The sequence below is a fragment of the Egretta garzetta genome, unplaced genomic scaffold (assembly GCF_000687185.1).
Source record: "Egretta garzetta isolate BGI_Z169 unplaced genomic scaffold, ASM68718v1 scaffold718, whole genome shotgun sequence".
Classification (NCBI taxonomy): domain Eukaryota; kingdom Metazoa; phylum Chordata; class Aves; order Pelecaniformes; family Ardeidae; genus Egretta; species Egretta garzetta.
Window position 1 is genome coordinate 269,406 of NW_009260538.1, and position 19,823 is coordinate 289,228.

At 50.5% G+C, this 19,823-nt stretch overlaps 1 protein-coding gene across 1 annotated transcript in view; it reads left to right on the plus strand.

Annotated features, from left to right (window-relative positions):
- Positions 1 to 19,823, plus strand: part of FMNL2 (formin like 2) — a 93,835-nt gene extending 74,012 nt beyond the window's left edge. Inside the window, exons 13-27 of the mRNA XM_009644608.2 lie at positions 1,307 to 1,456; positions 3,329 to 3,430; positions 4,416 to 4,756; positions 5,176 to 5,237; positions 8,410 to 8,534; positions 9,181 to 9,383; positions 11,064 to 11,298; positions 12,015 to 12,083; positions 12,254 to 12,334; positions 12,662 to 12,791; positions 12,966 to 13,129; positions 13,412 to 13,513; positions 13,989 to 14,087; positions 15,028 to 15,151; positions 19,714 to 19,823. Coding sequence (XP_009642903.2) covers positions 1,307 to 1,456; positions 3,329 to 3,430; positions 4,416 to 4,756; positions 5,176 to 5,237; positions 8,410 to 8,534; positions 9,181 to 9,383; positions 11,064 to 11,298; positions 12,015 to 12,083; positions 12,254 to 12,334; positions 12,662 to 12,791; positions 12,966 to 13,129; positions 13,412 to 13,513; positions 13,989 to 14,087; positions 15,028 to 15,151; positions 19,714 to 19,823 — 2,097 coding nt within the window. The remainder of the gene's footprint in view (positions 1 to 1,306; positions 1,457 to 3,328; positions 3,431 to 4,415; positions 4,757 to 5,175; positions 5,238 to 8,409; positions 8,535 to 9,180; positions 9,384 to 11,063; positions 11,299 to 12,014; positions 12,084 to 12,253; positions 12,335 to 12,661; positions 12,792 to 12,965; positions 13,130 to 13,411; positions 13,514 to 13,988; positions 14,088 to 15,027; positions 15,152 to 19,713) is intronic.

Here is a 19,823-nt window from a genome sequence, read left to right on the forward strand (position 1 = left end):
CCTGCCCTTGGGAGTGGGGCTGCAGACCTCGTGTCGGCCCTGGCTCAGGTGCTGCCAGGGCCCCCTCCATCTCCGTGTGAAAAAAACCTCTTTTTGGGTTTTCTCCTGGCAGCCGGGCGTTTTCTGGCATCCCATGGGAAATGCTCGCTTTCAGAAGAAAGCTGCTTTTATATTTCCCCTTTTGTACTTTTCTCTCTCTGCCTGCCCTTGGGAGTGCAGACATGAGAACAGTGCTTGTGTTGACGAGGGATTGATTTGTCCCTGCTGACTTCTGCTCAGCAGTAACCAGGAGAGAGGTTTTTTGCTGTCTGCAGGAAGTACTTACACGTGACGATACCGAGCATGGGTCTGCTTAGGGTCGGGTCCCCGGGTGGCACAAACCCTGCAGTCCATGGGGAGTGGGCAGAGCGGCTCAAAGCCTGCTCTGATGCTCTCTTTGGAGATCAAGCCAGCTCGTTTTGAACCCAGCAAACCCAGTGTGAGGTCAGCGAGAGCAATCGGAGGATTTGCTCCGGGCCATGCGGCTGCTTTGAACCCAAACACGAGTGATGGCCTCACTGGCCACCGCGGGCAGCAGAAGGGTCAGGCCCAGTGGCCGGCTGCCTTGCTGGCCTCGCACCATCCCGGGGCTGGGTGGTGGATTCAAAGCTTGCCACAATCCAGCAGCAAGCATGGAGGAAGGCAGTAGTATCCTCTGTAGTACCAGAAGATAAGATGCTGCTTAGCTTTATTTGAAAGCTCTGGCTGGGGGAGTTGGGGTTGTTCAGCCTGGAGAAGAGAAGGCTGCGGGGAGACCTGATTGCGGCCTTTCAGTACCTAAAGGGGGCCCATAGGAAAGATGGGGACAATCTTTTTAGTAGGGCCAGCTGTGACAAGACAAGGGGTAATGGTTTTAAACTAAACCAGGGTAGGTTTAGACTAGATATAAGGAAGAAATTCTTTACAATGAGGTTGGTGAAACCCTGGCAGGGGTTGCCCAGAGAGGGGGTGGAGGCCCCATCCCTGGGAACATTCCAGGCCAGGTTGGCCGGGGCTGTGAGCAACCTGCTGTGGTTCAAGGTGTCCCTGCTCCTGCAGGGGGGTTGGGCTGGGTGACCTCTGGGGGTCCCTTCCCACCCAAAACATTCCATGATTCTATGATTCTATGTTTGGTCTTCAAAAATGACCGTTTATCACTTATGACCCCAGAATGCAAAGTGTTTTCCTGGGGGGTGGAAGCGGCCTGAGCCCCGTCTGCTGCCTGCGGCCCTCTTGCTGCGAAGGGCTGCCAGTGCTGAGTGACACCCTTGTCTTTTTGGATTTCCAGAAACTGAAGCACACGGAGAGTGACAAACTGCAGGTGCAAATTCAAGCCTACCTGGATAACGTTTTTGATGTGGGAGCTTTACTGGAGGATGCTGAGACCAAGAATGCAGCCTTGGAAAGAGTTGAAGAACTGGAAGAAAACATTTCCCATGTTAGTACCAAACTTTGCCACCTTTGTCTCTGAGTAGTTCAGAGCCTGCTCTGCCCGTGGGCTTCGCTGCTGCCCCTTTGGGAGGTGGAAGCACAGGCGCAGCGGGGCTATGACCTTTGGGGTGAGGTTCACTTAGGAAAAGCCCTAGGATTACTGTGCTTCTGTGTTGGGAATAGTCAGGTATTTAGCAAATGAAGGAATTGGGGAGATCTCAGGCAGGTAAACTTCCCGGGTGCTTTTCATGCTGTATTTTGAAGCTTATATTCTGCATGTTTTAGTTAACAGGTGCTCCACCTGCTACAAAGATTTAATTTGTAAGCTGTTTATTGACCTGATGAGAAAATGTCATCTTCTGTGATTTTATTTACCCTCCTGTGTGACACAACCCCCAGCTTCTTACAAAGGAGTAGCATTGCCTTGCTAATGCGGGGCCTGCCCGTCTCAGCACTGATACGGCCACGGCCGCAGCGCTCCCACCTCCGTAGCATCAGCCCCTTTATCCCCCAAAAGCCACAGGAGGGGGTGACCCCCGTGCGGGGGGCCCAGCTGAGCAGAGGGTCGCACCCCCCCGGCCCGGGCACGGCAGTTTGGCAGCTTTGGGCGCTTCGGCTTCAGTTCCAGGTCACTTGGGTGCACGGAGCCTCTGCAAAGAGTTGTCCGAAGAGCTGCGAAAGCTGATTTACGTAGGAATTGCAAATTCCTCAGCAATGCAGTACTGGTAAATAGAGCAGATAACCCTCCGGTCTGTGTCGTGAAACACCTTATTGGGTGTGAGAGGTAAGGGACTGAAAAACAGCGCTGTGCAGATATTTGCTGTTTGCTCACGGCTTTTCTGTCCCGTGTCCCTTCTTGCTGTCAGGTACTCTAGCCCAGAAAAACAGGGCTTGGCTGTTCTAAATTTAAAATGTTTTCCATACTTTAAAAAAATCGTAAAAGGGTCATTCTGTTACTGTTGCTGTATGGCCATCACTTAGAATAAATAGTTGTTAAAACAACTTGCTGCGCAGTATTTGCGCCCCTGAAGTGCTCTTCTGCTAGAGGGAAGTGATGCAGTAGAAATGGCACCATTTGCTTCGTAGATCTACTCCCTTTAGCTGGTCAGAACCTTCACGGTTTACTCTGGTGGCTGATTTTTAAGGGCTTGCTTCTGATCTCTTGTTACATAAACTAGACTCATCCCAGGGCTGTGGACATCGTTTTCTGTCATATGTTGACAGAAATACTAATAATAGAATTGCAGAAGTTTTATCTCAAAACCACAGCAATGGGTGCCACCTCACCACCTCTGCAGCCTCGCCTGGCGTGGTTGGTGGTGATGGAAAAAGCCAGTGAGACCAGATGGGCTTTCAGATCCCGGGTTTGTGGGGCTGGCAAAAAATAAAAATAAATCAAAAGACCATGGTGAGGGGGGGGAATAAACCATTTCATTCATTACTAATCAAATTAGCCTCATTGTGAGAGGTGATCTTTATAGGTTCCACCATCTCAGCATCTGGTGGTTTTGCACCAGTGCCACTGTGGTATTTTGTGGGGTTTTGGGGTTTCAGATCAGGCTTCGTGTGTATGAAAAGAATTGCATTTTAAGTGCTTCATTGCAGAGTAGGCTCTCTTACCTGGCCAGGTCCATAGCGCCAGTCTGGCCAGGTCACCTGCAGGTCATAGTGAAGGATAACATTCATCATCAGAGGAACCTTCACTGGGGCGTTTGGTGCCCCCTGAAGGAACCCTCTCTCTTTCCAAAAACAGACTTCAGGCTTTGGTGGGGTATCAACAATTTACGACGTACCACCACTTCAGCAAGCGTTCCTGACGTTTTGCTTGGGAAAAGTACTGTTACCCACTGATACAATCTATTTCTCTTTTGAATGCTAGTTATCTGAAAAACTCCAAGATACGGAGAACGAAGCCATGGCAAAGATTGTGGAACTGGAAAAACAGCTTATGCAAAGAAACAAAGAACTGGATGTGATTCGGGTAGGTGCGACGGGAACGCTCTGGCTGGGGGCCACGTTTCAGGGTAGCGGTCTCCTGTGCACTTTGTGTTTGGGAGGTAATGGCTCCTTTAATGGGCCAAGTGGCTTCTGTTAGCTCCCTAATTTTGAACCTAGGGCAGATTTCAGGTAGAAGTACTAGTGTGTGCACTCAAAGATGGCCATAACACTCTTTGAACGTGCCAGCAAATCGGTGAACGAGACAGGTACATCTCACCACTCGGGTCTGTAGCATCTCTGTTTGGAGTTTTGCAGGTATGGTTGGCTGCGGAGGGGCATTGGAGCTGGACCCGAAGCCTTTCGGCCTTGGGCTGCACAGCAGCAGGACGGGAGCAAGTGCCCTGTGTCTGTGCTGTCATGTGCAGCCAGCTTTCTGTGCCCAGTCCAGACTCGTTAATTCCTGGTGTACAAACTTAGTAACAAAAGTTACTAGTGTAATGTGAACTAACTTCAGCCTAAATGTCATCCCAAAGCGTGGTGCTTCTAGGGTTCCTTTGGAAGGTCTGCCCTGGGTACTTGCAGGTACAACCTCCCCTCCATCAGGAGCTCTGTTCCTGCTTCCCTTTACGGGCCAACTCCTGCTCATAGGTAGAGCACCCAGCAAGGCATGGGATACTCTCTGTTAAAGTCAAAATCGAGGTAGCATACCTACACTGTATGTTTGATACTAGCATAAGAAACGGGAGACACCATGAAAAAGTGATGGTGAGAAATTCTGCACCCCCAGGTGCTGGTGTCCACAGGTGAGACTTCTCCCAGGACTCTGCTGTGCGCAGCATTGCTGCTCCTGTGGGAAGAACACAAAATGAGTTCTTCCTCACCAGCAAAGGCGTATGGTTTGCATCAAAGCTCCTTGTAAGGTAGCGCCTGGTGCAGTGACCGTCCCATCTCAGGCTGTTCAGTTTCTGGTTTCGGGATTCTGTTTTCTGAGTACAAGCGCAAATTCTTTGTCTCTGCGGAATTCTCAGGAAATCTACAAAGATGCAAATACCCAGGTTCACACCTTGAGAAAAATGGTGAAAGAAAAAGAAGAAGCCATCCAGCGACAGTCAACGCTGGAGAAAAAGATCCATGAACTGGAGAAGCAGGGAACCATTAAGATCCAGAAGAAAGGTGACGGTGACATCTCTATCCTTCCTGTGGCTCTGGCCTCTGGGATGGTGCCGGCAGGGTCAGAGGCTGTGGCTGGCACATGTGTCGCACCAGTCACTGGAGCTGCATCTTCAGTGCCGTTGCCACCACCTCCACCACCATTACCCGCCTTAGCAGCAGCGTCTGAGGCAGGTAAGAAGCACTTTGTCCCCAAGAGGTGGGCTGGCCCGGAGCCGGAGGTGCAGTTTGTTGTGCTGGGGACAGTCACAGCGGCCTTACACTGACAAAACCGCCTTCAGTTGTAATGAGCCTGCAGGTCACGGCACCTCGCAGCAGCCGAGGACGCTGAGGTCCCCCAGCTGTGTTTGCACTCTTGCTCTCCCATGTTTGTCTGCTTCATTTCTGCGCCCTTCAGTTGACAGAAAAAAATACCAGCATCTTGCATTCGGGTAGTTCCTGCTGCGTTCATGCACTGAGGTGTTTTGGTGAAGGGTCCAACGAATGCTAGGGCCAGTACAGTGGTGGAGAGGAGATGGGTAGTGGGGGACGAGGTGGGCGTTGGGACTTTATCTGCGTGTGCTTGGGCTATTTCGATCAATGTTCATGGTAACGCCTCGTTTTTCCTTCATTTCGTAGTGCAAAATCCCCCCTGCCCGGGACAGCCTCTCCCACCGTGGTGTTCAACTCAGGGCTCGCAGGTAAAGCGCCCGCGCGTCTCCCCGGCGTGCTGCGGATTGCCGACAAAGTAAGGCGAGGTCAGGGCACCTCGGCTAGAGCGGCCAGGGTACCGAGGGGGGACTTTGTTCCTCTTAATTACCTAAATAATACCCATTACCTCGTATCGGTATTATGCTTCAAGGGGTTTATAAAAGGAAAGAGCATTTATCAACTGAACGGGTTTGGTTTGGTCTGGAAGAAATGACTTCTTCAGTGAAACTAAAGCTATTGCCAAAAATATTTTTCAAACATGATCACTTTTGGCTTTAAGCAAACAAAATATGGTTTTGAAAGAAACACAAAGCTTCATGGTTTTGATTTCTTCTGAGAACTTGAGGAAGAAATATCTGTGCAAAAAAAATGGCAAACTTTTTGGAAGGAAGAAAAATGTACTGACCGTCTTTAATCGTCTTTTTATGCACTCTCTGACATATGCCAGGCGAGTAAATGCTAATTGGTATCGCGCTGCTACCCCCCGAGAAATCTTAAGAGCACAATATGAGTCCAGAAAGAGAAACGGAGGAGCTCTGATTAATTGCTCTTTTTTTTTGGAAAACTAATTTAAGTATTCCAGCCTTTCAAGTTTCTTCTGAAAGCGAAAAGCATCATGGAACTAGAGGGTCCCAGGGTGTATTCAAAAAAAAAAAAAAGGCACAGAAGGTGCAACAGAGCTGAGGTTACGGGCAGGTCCCAGGCCAGGTGGGGTGGATATTTCATTCTTCGTTGGGTTAGGAGAGGGAAGGAGAGTGAAAGCAGCTTGTCTTGATAGGGTGACTGCAGAAAGGAGTGTTTCGCAGGGCAGGAACCTTCTGGGTCAGAGGGGGGTCAGTGAAATAACAAAATTTTGCTTTCCTGACCACTACTAACATTTTTCTCTCTATTCTTTCTGCTTCCCGGTCAGACGGGCCAATCAAGCTCTTCTGTAGGTTGCTTTCTGCTAAGTATTTACCCACCTCCCCACGCTTCCCTCCGTGCTGTGCCCGTGTGTGTGCCCGTGGACTGGTGTGGGCGGCGGGGAGGGGGGAGGCTGGTGCAGGGGCTTGCGGGGCGGAGCTGGAGCCAGAGCCGGGGCACGCAGGAGCTTTGGGGACGCTGCCAACCATCAGGGTTTGGCACCCGGGAGGCCCTGATTCAGCAAAGCACTTCAGCAAGTCATTAAGAGGTGCGGTTTCTTTTGAGCCATCCTCGAGCCGAGGGTAGGCTTTTCCCAGCGAGGCCAAGGGCTGAGCTGGGGCAGCTTTCACCAGCTGCGAGGACCCGCGGCGGGGGCTGGGCCCCCGCCGGGGCCCCGGCCCCCTCTGTCACGGAGGAGGCAGGGAAATGTCAGGAGATTTTGATGAGCTGCATCGGGGGCTGGCCCACGAGGCGGTTAGCTTCCTTTCCTGTCCTGAAATAACCCAGGAGCAGTTAATAAGCTATTCTCATCTATGTGCAAGTGAATTTTTTTTTTTTTCATGGGTGTTTCAGATGGAAAAAGCTGTTTCTTTTTTTTTTTTTATTTTAGGAGTTCTTTTGAAATAACCACATTACTTAAGCAGAGAGTAAAACTCTGTTTAGTTTAGATGAGCAGAAGTTGATCACGTGTGTTCCTGTCTTCCAGTTGGATGAATATAATTCTCAAAATACACAGACTTTCAAGCTGAATATTGTATATGTTTCCTGTTATTCACTTACAGTTCTTTGTTTCAAGCAAACACTCTTGCCAGTGATTTATTCTTTGTGCTGTCTCTGCAAAAGGAGCACAAGCTTGAAAGGGGCAGGGACACACAGCTCGGCTCTTGTTTTAAAAGTGGAATGACAAAGCGAGAGAAATGTTTTCAGCGCTCGCCCAGCTCCGGTGCACGACAGGGCTGTCCCCTGAAATGGGTCGTCTCTATCCTGGCACAAGCATACGCACAGAATCGTTAGGGGAAAGCCAAGTAATTATTTGCTGAAGTGCTTTGCAACCCGGGAACCCGGCCATCTTCTGAAACCGAGGGGAAAAAAAATCTAGCGTCTCTCCAGAGCATCGAATATTTAGCAAGATTGCTCCTGCTACGAATGCAGGGTAGGCAGGAGTCGGGAGCAAACATTGGACTGAGCTAAAGCAAACGTGCTCCGTCCCCGGCCGGGGGGGCGGTGAGTCTGCAGGGGGGCGCTGCGGGGCTGAGCCTCCCGGGCCACGACCGCCGCTGGGCCGAATGGCTCCTTTTTCCAGCACTGGAGAGGAAGGACCAGGGTCTCTGTTTCACGTTTGCAGCTTGGGAAGAAACCATTTATTTTCTAAGTCATTCAGGAGCGAAACATTGATCGACCACTGTAATGAACATCCTGATTTTGTAGCAACTAACAACTTCACGTTTATATCAAGATGCAAAGAAGTGAGGACTGAACTGCAGAGGTTATTTGTGTACCTTCCAGCCCTGTTAGGAACAGGAGTAGACAACTGTTGTTTCCCTTGCTCCAACATCACTTTTTTGTACTGTTCACCACATAAACGAGAGTAGTCAGTCTTCGTTTTCATAGCTTCTCAGTGTAAGTTACTAAATGGTTTGCTTGTTCTGCACCACACAAGGAGATTAAACCTGTTATTTCAACCACGTTGAAGCTCACGTGTGTGGCAGCCCACCCCCTTTTGCTTTAAAAGACAAACCTGGAGAGAAGCAGCCCTGCCCCGTCGCAGCGGGCAGTGTCAGGGGCTGCTCCCTCTACCAAAATCTCAGGAAAGGGGCTTTTTTTCTTCTTGTCACCTACTCTGCATTGAGTTTTGTGACACAGATCAGCTCTGCAACCAGCCAGCCAGGGTTAAATTCGACCACGCTCTCCATTTTCTGTAGCGTTTAAAAATAGCCTGGGCTTTTAAATCAATCCAGACGACATGCGGTAATAAAGTAGTAACACATTTCCTTTAGCGAGGTTTTCGCAGCCTCTGGCGTTCAGTCTGGTTCTGCAGAGGCTGGGCCCGAAACAGCTGAGGGGCTGGATGAAAGCCTCTCGGCGCTGTTTGCCTGTTGGGGAAGCAAGGTCTTTCCAGGTTTTCCAGTGGGATAATTTAGCTCTGGCCAGTTCTCCCTCCAGTGCTGAAATGCCAACTCGAAAGCTGCGGTCTGGGCACGCGGGGTATTTTTCAGCAGCTGGGGAATTTGTCACTTCTTCTCTTCCGCTGTCTTGTAGCTGTGAAAATCAAGAAGCCGATCAAGACCAAGTTCCGCATGCCGGTGTTCAACTGGGTCGCCCTCAAACCCAACCAGATCAATGGGACAGTCTTCAACGAAATAGATGACGAAAGGATCCTGGAGGTATGAGGGTTGCTTGCTGCCTTCTGCCTCCTGCTGCTGTGCATAACACAAGTGGATATCAGTCTTTGCAGGGACTTATCGCAGCAATTATTTTGGCAAACAGCTCATCCAGTGGCCCCGGGTACCCAGTAGGTCAGCGTGAGTGCCTTGGTTGAGAATTAGGGATGGTAGCTGGTACTATCCATTATAAAGGGTGCCATACCTGTTGCGTGCAGTTGTTTAAAGCAGATCAACCGAGATGAGGAAGATTCATTTTTCCCAGCCTAAAATTGCTGGTGGGGTCTGCAGGAGTTCGGCTTGGGTGGGCGGCTGCGTGCCAGGGAACGAAGCCTCGAGCGGCGCGGCGCGGAGCCGAGTACGCAGGTCCCACGTCCTCCCCGCGCCCTGAAGAGGCACGCGGCTGGAGAGAGCCTGAGTGCTAACGTGGATATTTTCCTGAACTGTCGAACGTCTGGGGGGCTGTTGGGGGTGGAGGCCAGGTTTCGCGCTCCCTAACTCAGCTCGTTGCGTCCTGCAGCCCCAGGGCGAAGCACTCTGCTGAGGTCTCAGCGTCGCGGGCGTTGGACTGCAGTTCTGGCACAGTGTCAGGCAGCACGGGTTTGGGTGTTTGCTGCAGGAGGGATAAATCATTTTCTTCCCTTTGTAGGATTTAAATGTGGATGAATTTGAAGAAATATTCAAAACAAAAGCCCAAGGACCAGCCATTGATCTTACTTCAAGCAAGCAAAAGATAACTCAGAAAGGGTCAAACAAAGTGACGTTACTGGATGCCAACAGGGCCAAGAACCTGGCCATTACTTTAAGAAAAGCTGGAAAGACAGCAGATGAAATATGCAAAGCTATTCACGTGTAAGTAAAACATTTGTCAGCAAAGAAATCGTGTTTAAGATTTACGGTGGGGTTTGGTAAGTGGAATGGTTCTGAATTGGCAGTTGATGTAAATGTTTTTGCATCTGGAAAAAATCCATGAGTAAGGATGGAACCGTTCTGAATTCCCAGAAATCAGATTCCCTTGAACTAAAATAAAAACCTTGCAGTTCTGTGTCGCTGTTTAGGCTTAACAAATTAACGCCTCTTTTATTAACGAAGCTAATTCACGTATATCCACAGCACGCCGTGGCACGGCGCATCTCTCACTCCGTTTGCACGGTACTTTCTGTTGGGATGGACACTCGGAAGTCGGAGTATCGGGAAGGGGCAACTCTCATAGTGTGCTCCGTAAAACATGAGTTCAGTCCAAGTGCACTGGAAGGGTTTTGCATAGATTTAGGTTTATGTAGGGGCCCGAGGTACGCAGCAGACCCCTGCCGCAGGAGTGCTCATACGGACCCTCGCCTGCCCACTCCAGCAGCTCCTGGGGAGGGAGCGTGGGGGCACCTGCTCCTCGGAGCCGATCCTGAATCCATCCAGAAGCACTTGGTGCTCATGGCTATGACAAACATCTGCCATTTCGCTGTTAAGGAGTATCTCCAAAATTTGGATGCACAGGCATTACCTTTGGGCTGGTAGGGAGGGTGGCCAAGCCTGCAGATAGAGGCAGGTTTAGCAGCTGGGGTTCACAGGGCTCTGGCCCGATTAAATAAAACTATTTGCTCCTCCCCACATATCGTCTCTGATAAAAATGAGATGTGGCCACGGAGGGGTGGGGAACGACCACGTCTTTGAAAACAGAAACAAGGTGCCCAGCAGCACCATTCACATCAGCACAGTAACCATGTTCACATCTTAGAATCTTAGAATCTTATAATCATAGAATCATAGAATGGTTTGGGTTGGAAGGGACCTTCAAAGGTCGTCTAGTCCAACCCCCCTGCCTTGGGCAGGGACATCTTTCAACTAGAGCAGGTTGAGCAAAGCCCCATCCAACCTGACCTTGAACACTTCCAGGGATGGGGCATATACCACCTCTCTGGGCGTTTCACCACCCTCATTATAAAAAATGTCTTCCTTATATCTAGTGTAAATCTGCTCTCTTTAATTTAAAACCATTACCCCTTGTCCTCTCGCAACAGGCCCTGCTGAAAAGTTTGTCCCCATCTTTCTTATAAGAATCATAGAATTGTGTAGGTTGGAAAAGACCTTTAAGGTCATCAAGTCCAACTGTTAACTTAACCTTGCCATCCCACCACTAAACCCTGTCCCTCAGCACCTCATCTATCCTTCTTTTAAATCCCTCCAGGGATGGGGACTCGACCACCTCCCTGGGCAGCCCCTTCCAGAGCCTGACAGCCCTTTCGGTGATGACGTTTTTCCTAATGTCCAACCTAAACCTGCCCTGGCAGAACTTCAGACCATGCGTGGAGAGCTTCACACACAGGATCATGCCCCCCACCCCATCCAGGGCAACATGAGCAGGGGAGCTTCACAGCTCCTTTATAATTCCTCACTGCTGTACTGGCTCAGGCTCGCGTGTAGCTTGAGCAGCATAGGAGGCAGAGCTGCCTTGGGCAGCTTTCTCACTGATTTTTCTTTTCCATCATTTTGTGTAGAGCCTTGTCGTAACACCACTCCTGCTTTCTTGTCACGCAGGTTTGACCTGAAAACATTGCCGGTGGATTTTGTTGAGTGCCTCATGCGGTTCCTGCCCACCGAGAACGAAGTGAAAGTGCTGCGGCTCTACGAGCGGGAAAGGAAACCCATCGAGAACCTGTCCGACGAAGACCGGTTCATGATGCAGTTCAGCAAGATTGAGAGGCTGATGCAGAAGATGACCATCATGGCGTTTATAGGCAACTTCGCAGAAAGCATCCAGATGCTGACCCCGGTGGGTGAGGGACAACCCCTGGGGACAGTCGGGGGATGCGCTGGCTGTGCGGGGATCGGGGATTCCCTGGGGGTTCAGCTTGGGAGCTGCGCTCTGCGGCGCGGCTCAGCTCGCGGGGAGCATTGCAGGCATGCGAAGGGGTGGGCCAGTCGGTGAAGGTTGGAGAGATTTTAATTTTTCTAAGACAGAGAGATGGTTTGAGTGTCGTGGGGGGCTCATCAGCTCGCACAGAGACAGGGCAAGACACAATTACACAAATGAAAAAGTAGTTTTCAAGCTGTATTTTCATATATCGACGACTCTGATATCCCAGGTGCTGTTTGTACCCTGGATTGCTCCATGCTGTCCTATTTCTTTACCCAGTTTAAAACTGGTTTAAATTAAAATCCAGTTGTTTGTATCAGCAGGGAAAGTTATTATCGGTGCTGGTCTGTGGGCGCTTTGAAGTGTGTCCCATTCAGCCTGGTGCATCTTTCATGGCTATAAGGATTGAAATGTAAACACACTTCCAGCCAGCCATGTCTGAGTGTGGTAAATCTGCGGTGCAAATGAATTGTCTGAAATCCTGGTGCGTCGGGGCAGGATAACAGTCATGCTAGGGCCCACGGTGTGGATGAAACACAAGAGGTATTTTTCAGAATGTGAGTGTTTAGACTTTAATTTTACTCTTGGGTTGGGCATGCATTAACCAAAGTTCTTCCTGTCTTTATCTGCAGCAACTTCACGCGATAATAGCTGCATCTGTCTCAATAAAGTCATCCCAAAAGCTTAAGAAAATACTGGAGGTAGGTCTGATTTTAGATCCGTTCAGTAGCTCCAGCACTCACCGGTGCGTCCCCGTACGTATACTGGAACTGTACCTGGATGCTGACATAGCAGCTCTGCTTCCAGAGCTTCCTAAGGAGCCGTGCATTTGTCCTGAAAATTCATGCTCTGCTCTGTTTCATCCGGGCAGATAATCTTGGCTCTCGGAAACTACATGAACAGCAGTAAACGAGGAGCTGTGTACGGATTTAAGCTACAGAGTTTAGACCTGGTGAGTAAACCAGAGGTGCCTAGTGGGGACCAGGTGGGAACACATTTCATGTCCATGAGTGGCTGCTGGGGGATGTGGCAGCTGCTTTCAGGCAATGTGGGTTTGCTTTGCTTATTGTTGTTTTGGGGGGCCACTTAGGAGAAGGCACGTGTCTTCAGAGGCTCTGCAGACCCCAGCTTGAAAACCGCCTGCTAAACACTTCAGTGAGCCTTCACAGCCGTCCCTCTAAGATGGAGAAACACCAGGGAAGGGCAAGCGCCGGTTGAGTCACTTTGCTTGGAGCCCGCTGCACCCCCACCCAGCAATCTCTTTGCCTTCTCTCCCCAGCTCCTAGAAACAAAGTCAACAGACCGAAAGCAGACCCTGCTGCACTACATTTCAAATGTGGTCAAGGAGAAGTACCAGCACGTGTCCCTCTTCTACAACGAACTTCATTATGTAGAGAAGGCTGCTGCAGGTACTGTCCCCCTCCTGCGCCTGGCCAGCGGTGGTGGCACATGTGCCCTCCCAGGGACTTCATGGCACGCCACCCTGGGCTGCGGGGACACTTCTTGGTGGGGAATTGTTCAAGCTGTGGGTTCGCGTGCTGGTGGAGCAGGAGCGATGCAGCGTTTCTGTTTTTATTTCCTAGTGTCTCTTGAAAATGTCCTCTTGGACGTGAAGGAGCTGCAGAGGGGCCTGGATCTGACGAAGCGCGAGTACACCATGCATGACCACAACACGATGCTGAAGGAGTTCATTCAGAACAACGAAGGGAAGCTAAAGAAGCTGCAGGACGATGCCAAAATAGCCCAGGTACTTCTTTATTCTCGGGGCGTGGTGAGGGGGTGCGAGTGCCACAGTGAATTGCAGCACGTCGGCGCAACGGGTGTGCGTTGATGTACGCGGCAGGGAGGAGAAGGTGCAGCCGTGTTGTGGATTTGTTCCTGGGCTCAAGTGCTTGATGTAGATTTGCTGGTCTGAGCCAGGGGTTTCACGTGCAGAGGAAATCTAGACCCTTCACACTGAATCCTGCAGCAACGCATGGTGAGCTTATCTGGACCTATGTGCAACACGGTAAATCTGTGCTTTTTGTAGGATGCCTTCGATGATGCTGTAAAGTACTTTGGGGAGAATCCCAAGACGACACCCCCCTCAGTCTTTTTCCCAGTGTTTGTCCGGTTTGTGAAGGCCTACAAGGTAAACGGGAGCACCTTCTTCTTCTCTTCTGTCCTTCTGAACCCGGTTTGGTACCCATGTGGCTCCGGGTGCCCAACAAAACAGCCTGTGGCTCCCTCTAGCTTCCACGCGATGTGAGCCATCCCCGGCTGGGGCGGCACAAACAGTTCTTCTGGGATTATTTGCAGGGCTTAAAGACAACACGGCTGGAGGAATCCTCAAAAATAGAATGTCTGGGCGGCTGCGGTTGACACCTTTAACCCTGAGTACATGTCTCTTGGAACTGGGAGAAGATGGTTTGTGCGACTTAGGAAGGTTTCTTCCAGCCTGGGGTTTTTTCAGACTGTGTTCAGAGGCAGCTAAATTGCTACAGCTAAGCTTGCTTCCTGGGAAAGCCCTGTGCTAGCAAGTGATAGTGTTACTCGTGGGTAATATTGAGGCTCCCTATAGCAATTGGAAGCTCTAACTTGTGCTTTTTTTTTTTTGTGATAAACAGCAAGCAGAAGAAGAGAATGAGTTGAGAAAAAAGCAGGAACAGGCCTTAATGGAAAAACTCATGGAGCAGGAGGCATTGATGGAGCAACAGGACCAAAAGGTATGAAACAGATGTGTCTTGCAGGCAGGAGCCATCATGTTCGTGTGTTTTTCCTGGTAGTTCAGGAACCTCAGCTCTGTATAAGACCTTCGGTTGTCCAACTTACAGTTGCCTCTAAATGGAGTCGCTGGAAGTTTTCTCCTTGTGGTGAGAGAACCAAAATAAGCTACAAGAATACAAGTGTTCTTTTAGCTTTTAAAAGTTCTGCTTCTTTTAAAAGTTCTGCTTCTTTGAAGTCTGCAAAATCAAGAAAAAGGGAAGAGCCAGAAATTCATCTCGTCCACACTGCCATTAGCTAAACTTTATTCTGCTCTGGCCCTGTATCTCTTAAAACCTCACTGCAGTGTGCAGAGCCTCCCGTTGCCCACAGGGACAAGGAACGATCGTCCCCAGATCCTGCCCTGCCAGGGCATGGCAGCAGGGCTGAGCCCCACGTTACAGTTTTATAGGAATTGCCCTGATGTGGTTTTTTTGTCGAGGTAACACTCCAGATTTGCTGGAGAAAGTTTCCCCGTGGCTCTAAACCAGCCACTTGGTCGGCTGGTGCTGCTTCCCACAGCTGTTGGGGGGATCTGTAATCCCAGCCAAGCGTTTTCCCTTGGAGGGAAAGCCTGTTCTCCTTGTTCCCCTAATGCTTTTTGGAGGTAAGAGCGTGGACCTCCAGTTCCAAGAGGTGAGAAGGCTTGGAAGTGGATTACAAACGTAAGAAAGAAAAGTAGCTTGACAGCCAGGTTAACTTGAGCCTCTGCCCGTCCTCTCCGTGGGACATGAGCTATAACCACACGCGTCTGTTTTCCCGGTCTTGCAAAATGGGGCAGAAAACTGGCAGTGACTGCTTGCTGCTCGCTGCCGGTGGGATCACCTGGTGTTCACGTTCAGGAAGAGGGAAGCGGGGTGGCTGGAGGTCAGTCCGTACGAGTCCTCTCTTCTTTGCTTTCAGTCCCCTTCGCATAAAACAAAGAGACAGCAGCAAGAGCTGATTGCAGAGCTCAGACGGCGGCAAGTCAAGGATAACAGGCATGTGTACGAAGGGAAGGATGGTGCTATTGAAGATATTATAACAGGTAAACCCCTTTTGTTCCTTAATCTCAGAGGCCCTTTCGTAAAGGATAAAAATGTTTATCTGCCTAGTAGCTGTTGTCAGTGCTTCGTGTACTTCTTAAAAACAAAGTCTTACTCGAGCACGGTTTAGGACGTGGTTTATGTGATGTGGATCAAGTACAGAAACTTTTGCTAATGGTGTGTAACAAACCAACCCCAGTAACCGGCCTGTACGTGCCCGCTGCCCATGCCGCGTGCCCAGACCCGGGACACACGCTCTGTTTCTTAGCTCTTCTCTTTCAGCATGTGGGGTCGTGCTCGGTCTCTGACCCTTAGAGTAGCCAGCTCAGGGCCTCGTCTCAGGAGATGCTCTGGTGGGGATATGCATGCTGTGCAGATCTTTCCCAGAAACCTCTTTTCCCCATAAATGGAACGAATGACCGATGTTTAACATTATTAAGAGCCTACGTTTTCATTAAAATGTACTAACAGTAATTGTCCCACATTATTGCACAGTTAGAGCAAATCATTTAGTCAAACCTGAATGATTTATGACCCTAAACTGCTTCTGGTTTTACTGCAAAGCCGGCACTGATCCCAGCCTCGGGCTGGAGGGAGAGGGGCAGAACCCGCTGTTGTAGCCAGAGGCAGCCAGGTCTTGGGTGCAAATATTTGCTGATAAAAAGAGCTGCCTTCTAAACGGCGTTTTGCTCAGGAGTCAAATAATTTTTAATCTCTACAGTTGCTCTGATTGCAGTACCTTGATTCTACTGCACATCCTTCGCCTGTGCTGCGTAAGGAATGCAATTTTAACACTTCGATGGCTTTACAGTCCTTTGTTTCCATTGCACAGAAGCTCAAAAGAAGGTCTTTGGGCAGGATTTCCTTGGCTACTGCTCCTCAGTGTTTTTCACAGGAGTTTTTCCTGCAGCAGGGGAGGAGAGCTGTTTTACCACTCGCTAAGGAAAGCCAGGGAGTTTTTTGCCCAACTAGATGACAGGGCTGAAATGCTTGAAGCTTTCACAACTCGTTTGAACATTGATGAATAGCTTCCTAAGATAATATTCTTTATTTAAAGGGCAGAGTCGCTATAATATCTGATTTGTTACCACTTCTACAACTCCTTCAGACTCCTGGAAGCTTGTGTAATTGGTAAAGTGGTTCTCCTGCTCTCTGTGCGGCAGAAGACCGTCCGCATGCAAAAGGCAGTCTGGTGGAGGGCGCGCCAGCCTCAAATTAAACATCTGCTCTGGTCTTGTGCCGAGTATTTCCCATTATCGGGCTGTCGCTGAGGGCCTCAAGCTGTGTAATCCTGAAGGTTAGGCACAGAAAGTCAGGGAGGACCGAGGACACTTGAATACGGCCCGTGTCAATGGTATGGAAAGGATGGAAAGTGTTGCTTTAAATTGGACAGTGCCTCATCAGATGCACAGAAAAGCTCTGCTGATCCGGGCCAGGGCACTGTCCTACAGCACACCCTTCCGTGGGGCGTGTCGAGCCCCAGTCTCTCAAAACCATTGAAAACGATGTAATGTAAGAAATCCTTATTCAGAGACTTAGAACGGCCAAAGCGCAGTGCCATTAGGCGGCTGGTTGGAACGCGTGAGCCCGTCCCTGGGAGTCCGTAAGCGAGCACTAACACTGTACTAATGCGATAGATCCGCTTCTCACGGCTCTGTTTGTCTGTTTGGCTGTTATTCCCATGCAGTGCTGAAGACCGTGCCCTTTACCGCTCGAACCGCCAAGCGGGGCTCTCGGTTTTTCTGCGAACCTGTTCTCACTGAGGAATTCCATTACTAAACTATTCCTCTTTCACATCTGATGCTCTTAGAAAAAAGAAAGGTTGCTGTAGATTTTTTGACACTTCTCCACTCGTACGGCTCTGGGCCAGGATCATGTGAATGTTGAGTGTATAGTAATGTCCAGCGTCCACCTGAAGTTGTATTTATGTCACCTCTGTTGCATGTTCTTGTGTTTCAGTAACTTTTTATTCCATCCCATCGACTTTGCGCTCGATGCTTTTGGCCATCCTTGCGTTTCAAAGGCATCTCTCACCTTCCTGACAAATGCCATAGAACAGCAAGTGGTGGAAGTCACGGTAGATTTGGTGCAGGTTTCCTACAGTTCACGAGATTTAGGAGATCAAACGCAGTCGAAAAGTGACAGCTCACTTGGCTTTTCTATGTCATCTCCTCTGGCCTACGGCTCCTTCTCCGTGTGCCAGTCTCCCTGTGTAAAATGCATGTAATACATCAGCTGTGTGCCAAAGCAAGGTTACGGGCTGCATGAACTCAGTGGGACTTCCTTGGGGTTTGCTTTCTGGCTTGGAAGGGTGGTCTGCAATAACGTACGTCCTCTGCGAGGAGTGTTCTGGTGTAGACTTTTTAACCAGCACCTGCATGTTTGTCTGCATGTGAGATACGGGATAAAACGAACGGCATAAAATCTTTCCTCCTTCGGTCACATCCATATTTAACTTTTTTCAGTTCCATGCCAACGTTACCTAAATACAAACGAGAGCCGTTGCCTGAGCACTCGGCCGTTCCAGTTCACTGGGACTTTGTGCAGTGCTGGGGTGGGGCCCGGTAGCGGCAGGGGCGCACGAACCGGGGGGATGGAGCGGAGCGGGGGAGACGCTCCGTGATTTGCCGGAACGGCAGAAATTGCGATGATGAAAAGCTTGCCATGGAACTGAGCGATGTACATGGTGTGGTGTAAGGTGTGCGACGGGTGTGTTTAACCCAGCATGTCTGTTAACACTGTTGTCTTGCATTAAGGACTCAGCGGCTTAAGAAGACAACAGTGTTTCACCTTTGCGATATGTATTTTTATGAATGCTTCTAATTAATAAAATTGCAAACTGTAATCAGCTCAACGGTTATTTGCTCTTTCGAGTTAATTGCTGTATTACCTTCCTGGAGCCAATCTTCAAAGCAGCTTGGAATTCGGTTAGCGAGAGGCGAGGGTGGCCCTCCTGTCCTTGCCGTGTCTAACCTCCGCGCGAAGCCTTGGCCTTACCCCCTCTTGCTCTGTTGGCTAACGTGCCTGGGAGTTTTGAACGCTGAGTTGACTTGCTCTTCCATTTTCCATCCCATTTTTTACTTTAACCATCATTTTGTGTTTTGTTTTGTTCTGTTTTTTTTTTTTTTCTGTTTAGCCCTAAAGAAGAATAATATCACTAAATTTCCAAATGTTCACTCGAGGGTAAGGATTTCTTCTAGCACACCGGTGGTGGAGGATACACAGAGCTGGCAAGCATCACTTTTTACTTAGCTTCCTCCTCTCTCTGTATGCCAGACAGCCTGGTTGGTAGATGTGGCTGAGAGTAATACTGGTGAGAGCCTCAAGGCCCGTGGAGACCGGGACCATTTATTGTCGCTCTCTGTGGTGCAGGGGGTCCACGGCTGGTGGCCGTCTTCCTACTCTCTCCGCTTTGGCCCTTTCTCTTCCACGTTTAGCCCAGGATAGTCAGCCTTGTCCCCGGGTTGTTTCAACCCCATAGTTCCCTGGATGTTCTCGGTCCTGCTACGGCCACCAAACGGGACACGGGAGATGGAGAACCAGCAGCTCAGAGCATGGAGGTGGGAGAGGGCAGCCTCGAGTGAAGGCACCTTCCTCTGGGGTACAGCAAGAGGAGCTGAGGAGCTTGGGGGTGGTATTTAAACCAAGTCGTAAGTCATCCAGGAAATTTGAGGGGAGGGGTTGCAAATTTATTTCCCAGGAGAGAAATACTTTCAACTCGAACGTGTGCTCGTTATGTCGTAGCCACACACGTAACAGCACCCGTAACGCACGTAACAGCACCCGTAACGCAGGCTTTCATCACCACCTCCATCCCCAGCTTTCCCCACTGTCCCATCCATTGCATGCTCCAGATTCCCTCCTCTCCCCCCCTCCCCGAGCTCTCGCCTCCCCAGCGGCAGCAGCAGGGTGGGTCAGGGCCAGGCTTTGCTGCTGGCGAGGAGGAGGAGGGCGGGGGTTGGCCGCCCCCCCAGCCTTAAGCGGCTTGCAGCCCACCAGCTGCTTTTTCTCAGGGCGCCCTCTTTTAAATGAAGGGGCATGCAGGGAGCCCAGCCCCACCCTTGCGTTGCCGAACACGTGCACCGTTGTACCCCGGGTCGCACGTCTCCGGGGAGCTCCCCCCCGCTTTACCAAACCCCTGCAGCTCACGCCAGGGTTCGTGAGGCTGCGTGAAGGACCGGGGCTCGCGTTCACAGCAGCCCAACGTCCCTCGGTGTCGCCTCCCTTAACCGACCTGAGCGAACGCTAGCGGCCCGGGGGCGGGGAGCCGGCCACGCCGCCCTGACGGCGTCACTGCGTTCCGTCCCACCAGCACCTCAGCGCAGTTCACCAGTATTACCCGCTGCTTGGGCGCGTGGCGTCAGTATTTGCTCACCTCTGCTCTCGGTGGGTTGACGTCCCTCCTCCTGTTCCTACACAAGCTGCTTTGATTGGCTTCCAGCAGGACTTTTCCTTGTCTAGACCGCGTGTGTGCGCATGGGCGCGGGGGTGCGTGCGTGTGGGTGCGTGCGTGTGCACGGGGGCGAGCCGTGCGTGCTTACGAACCCCGCTTTCCTCTCCGCAGATCTTCGAAACCAGCCGTACCGACGGGCCGACGCGGTGAGGAGAAGCGTCCGGCGGCGCTTTGACGATCAGAACTTGCGCTCTGCCAACGGTGCTGAAATAACCATGTGA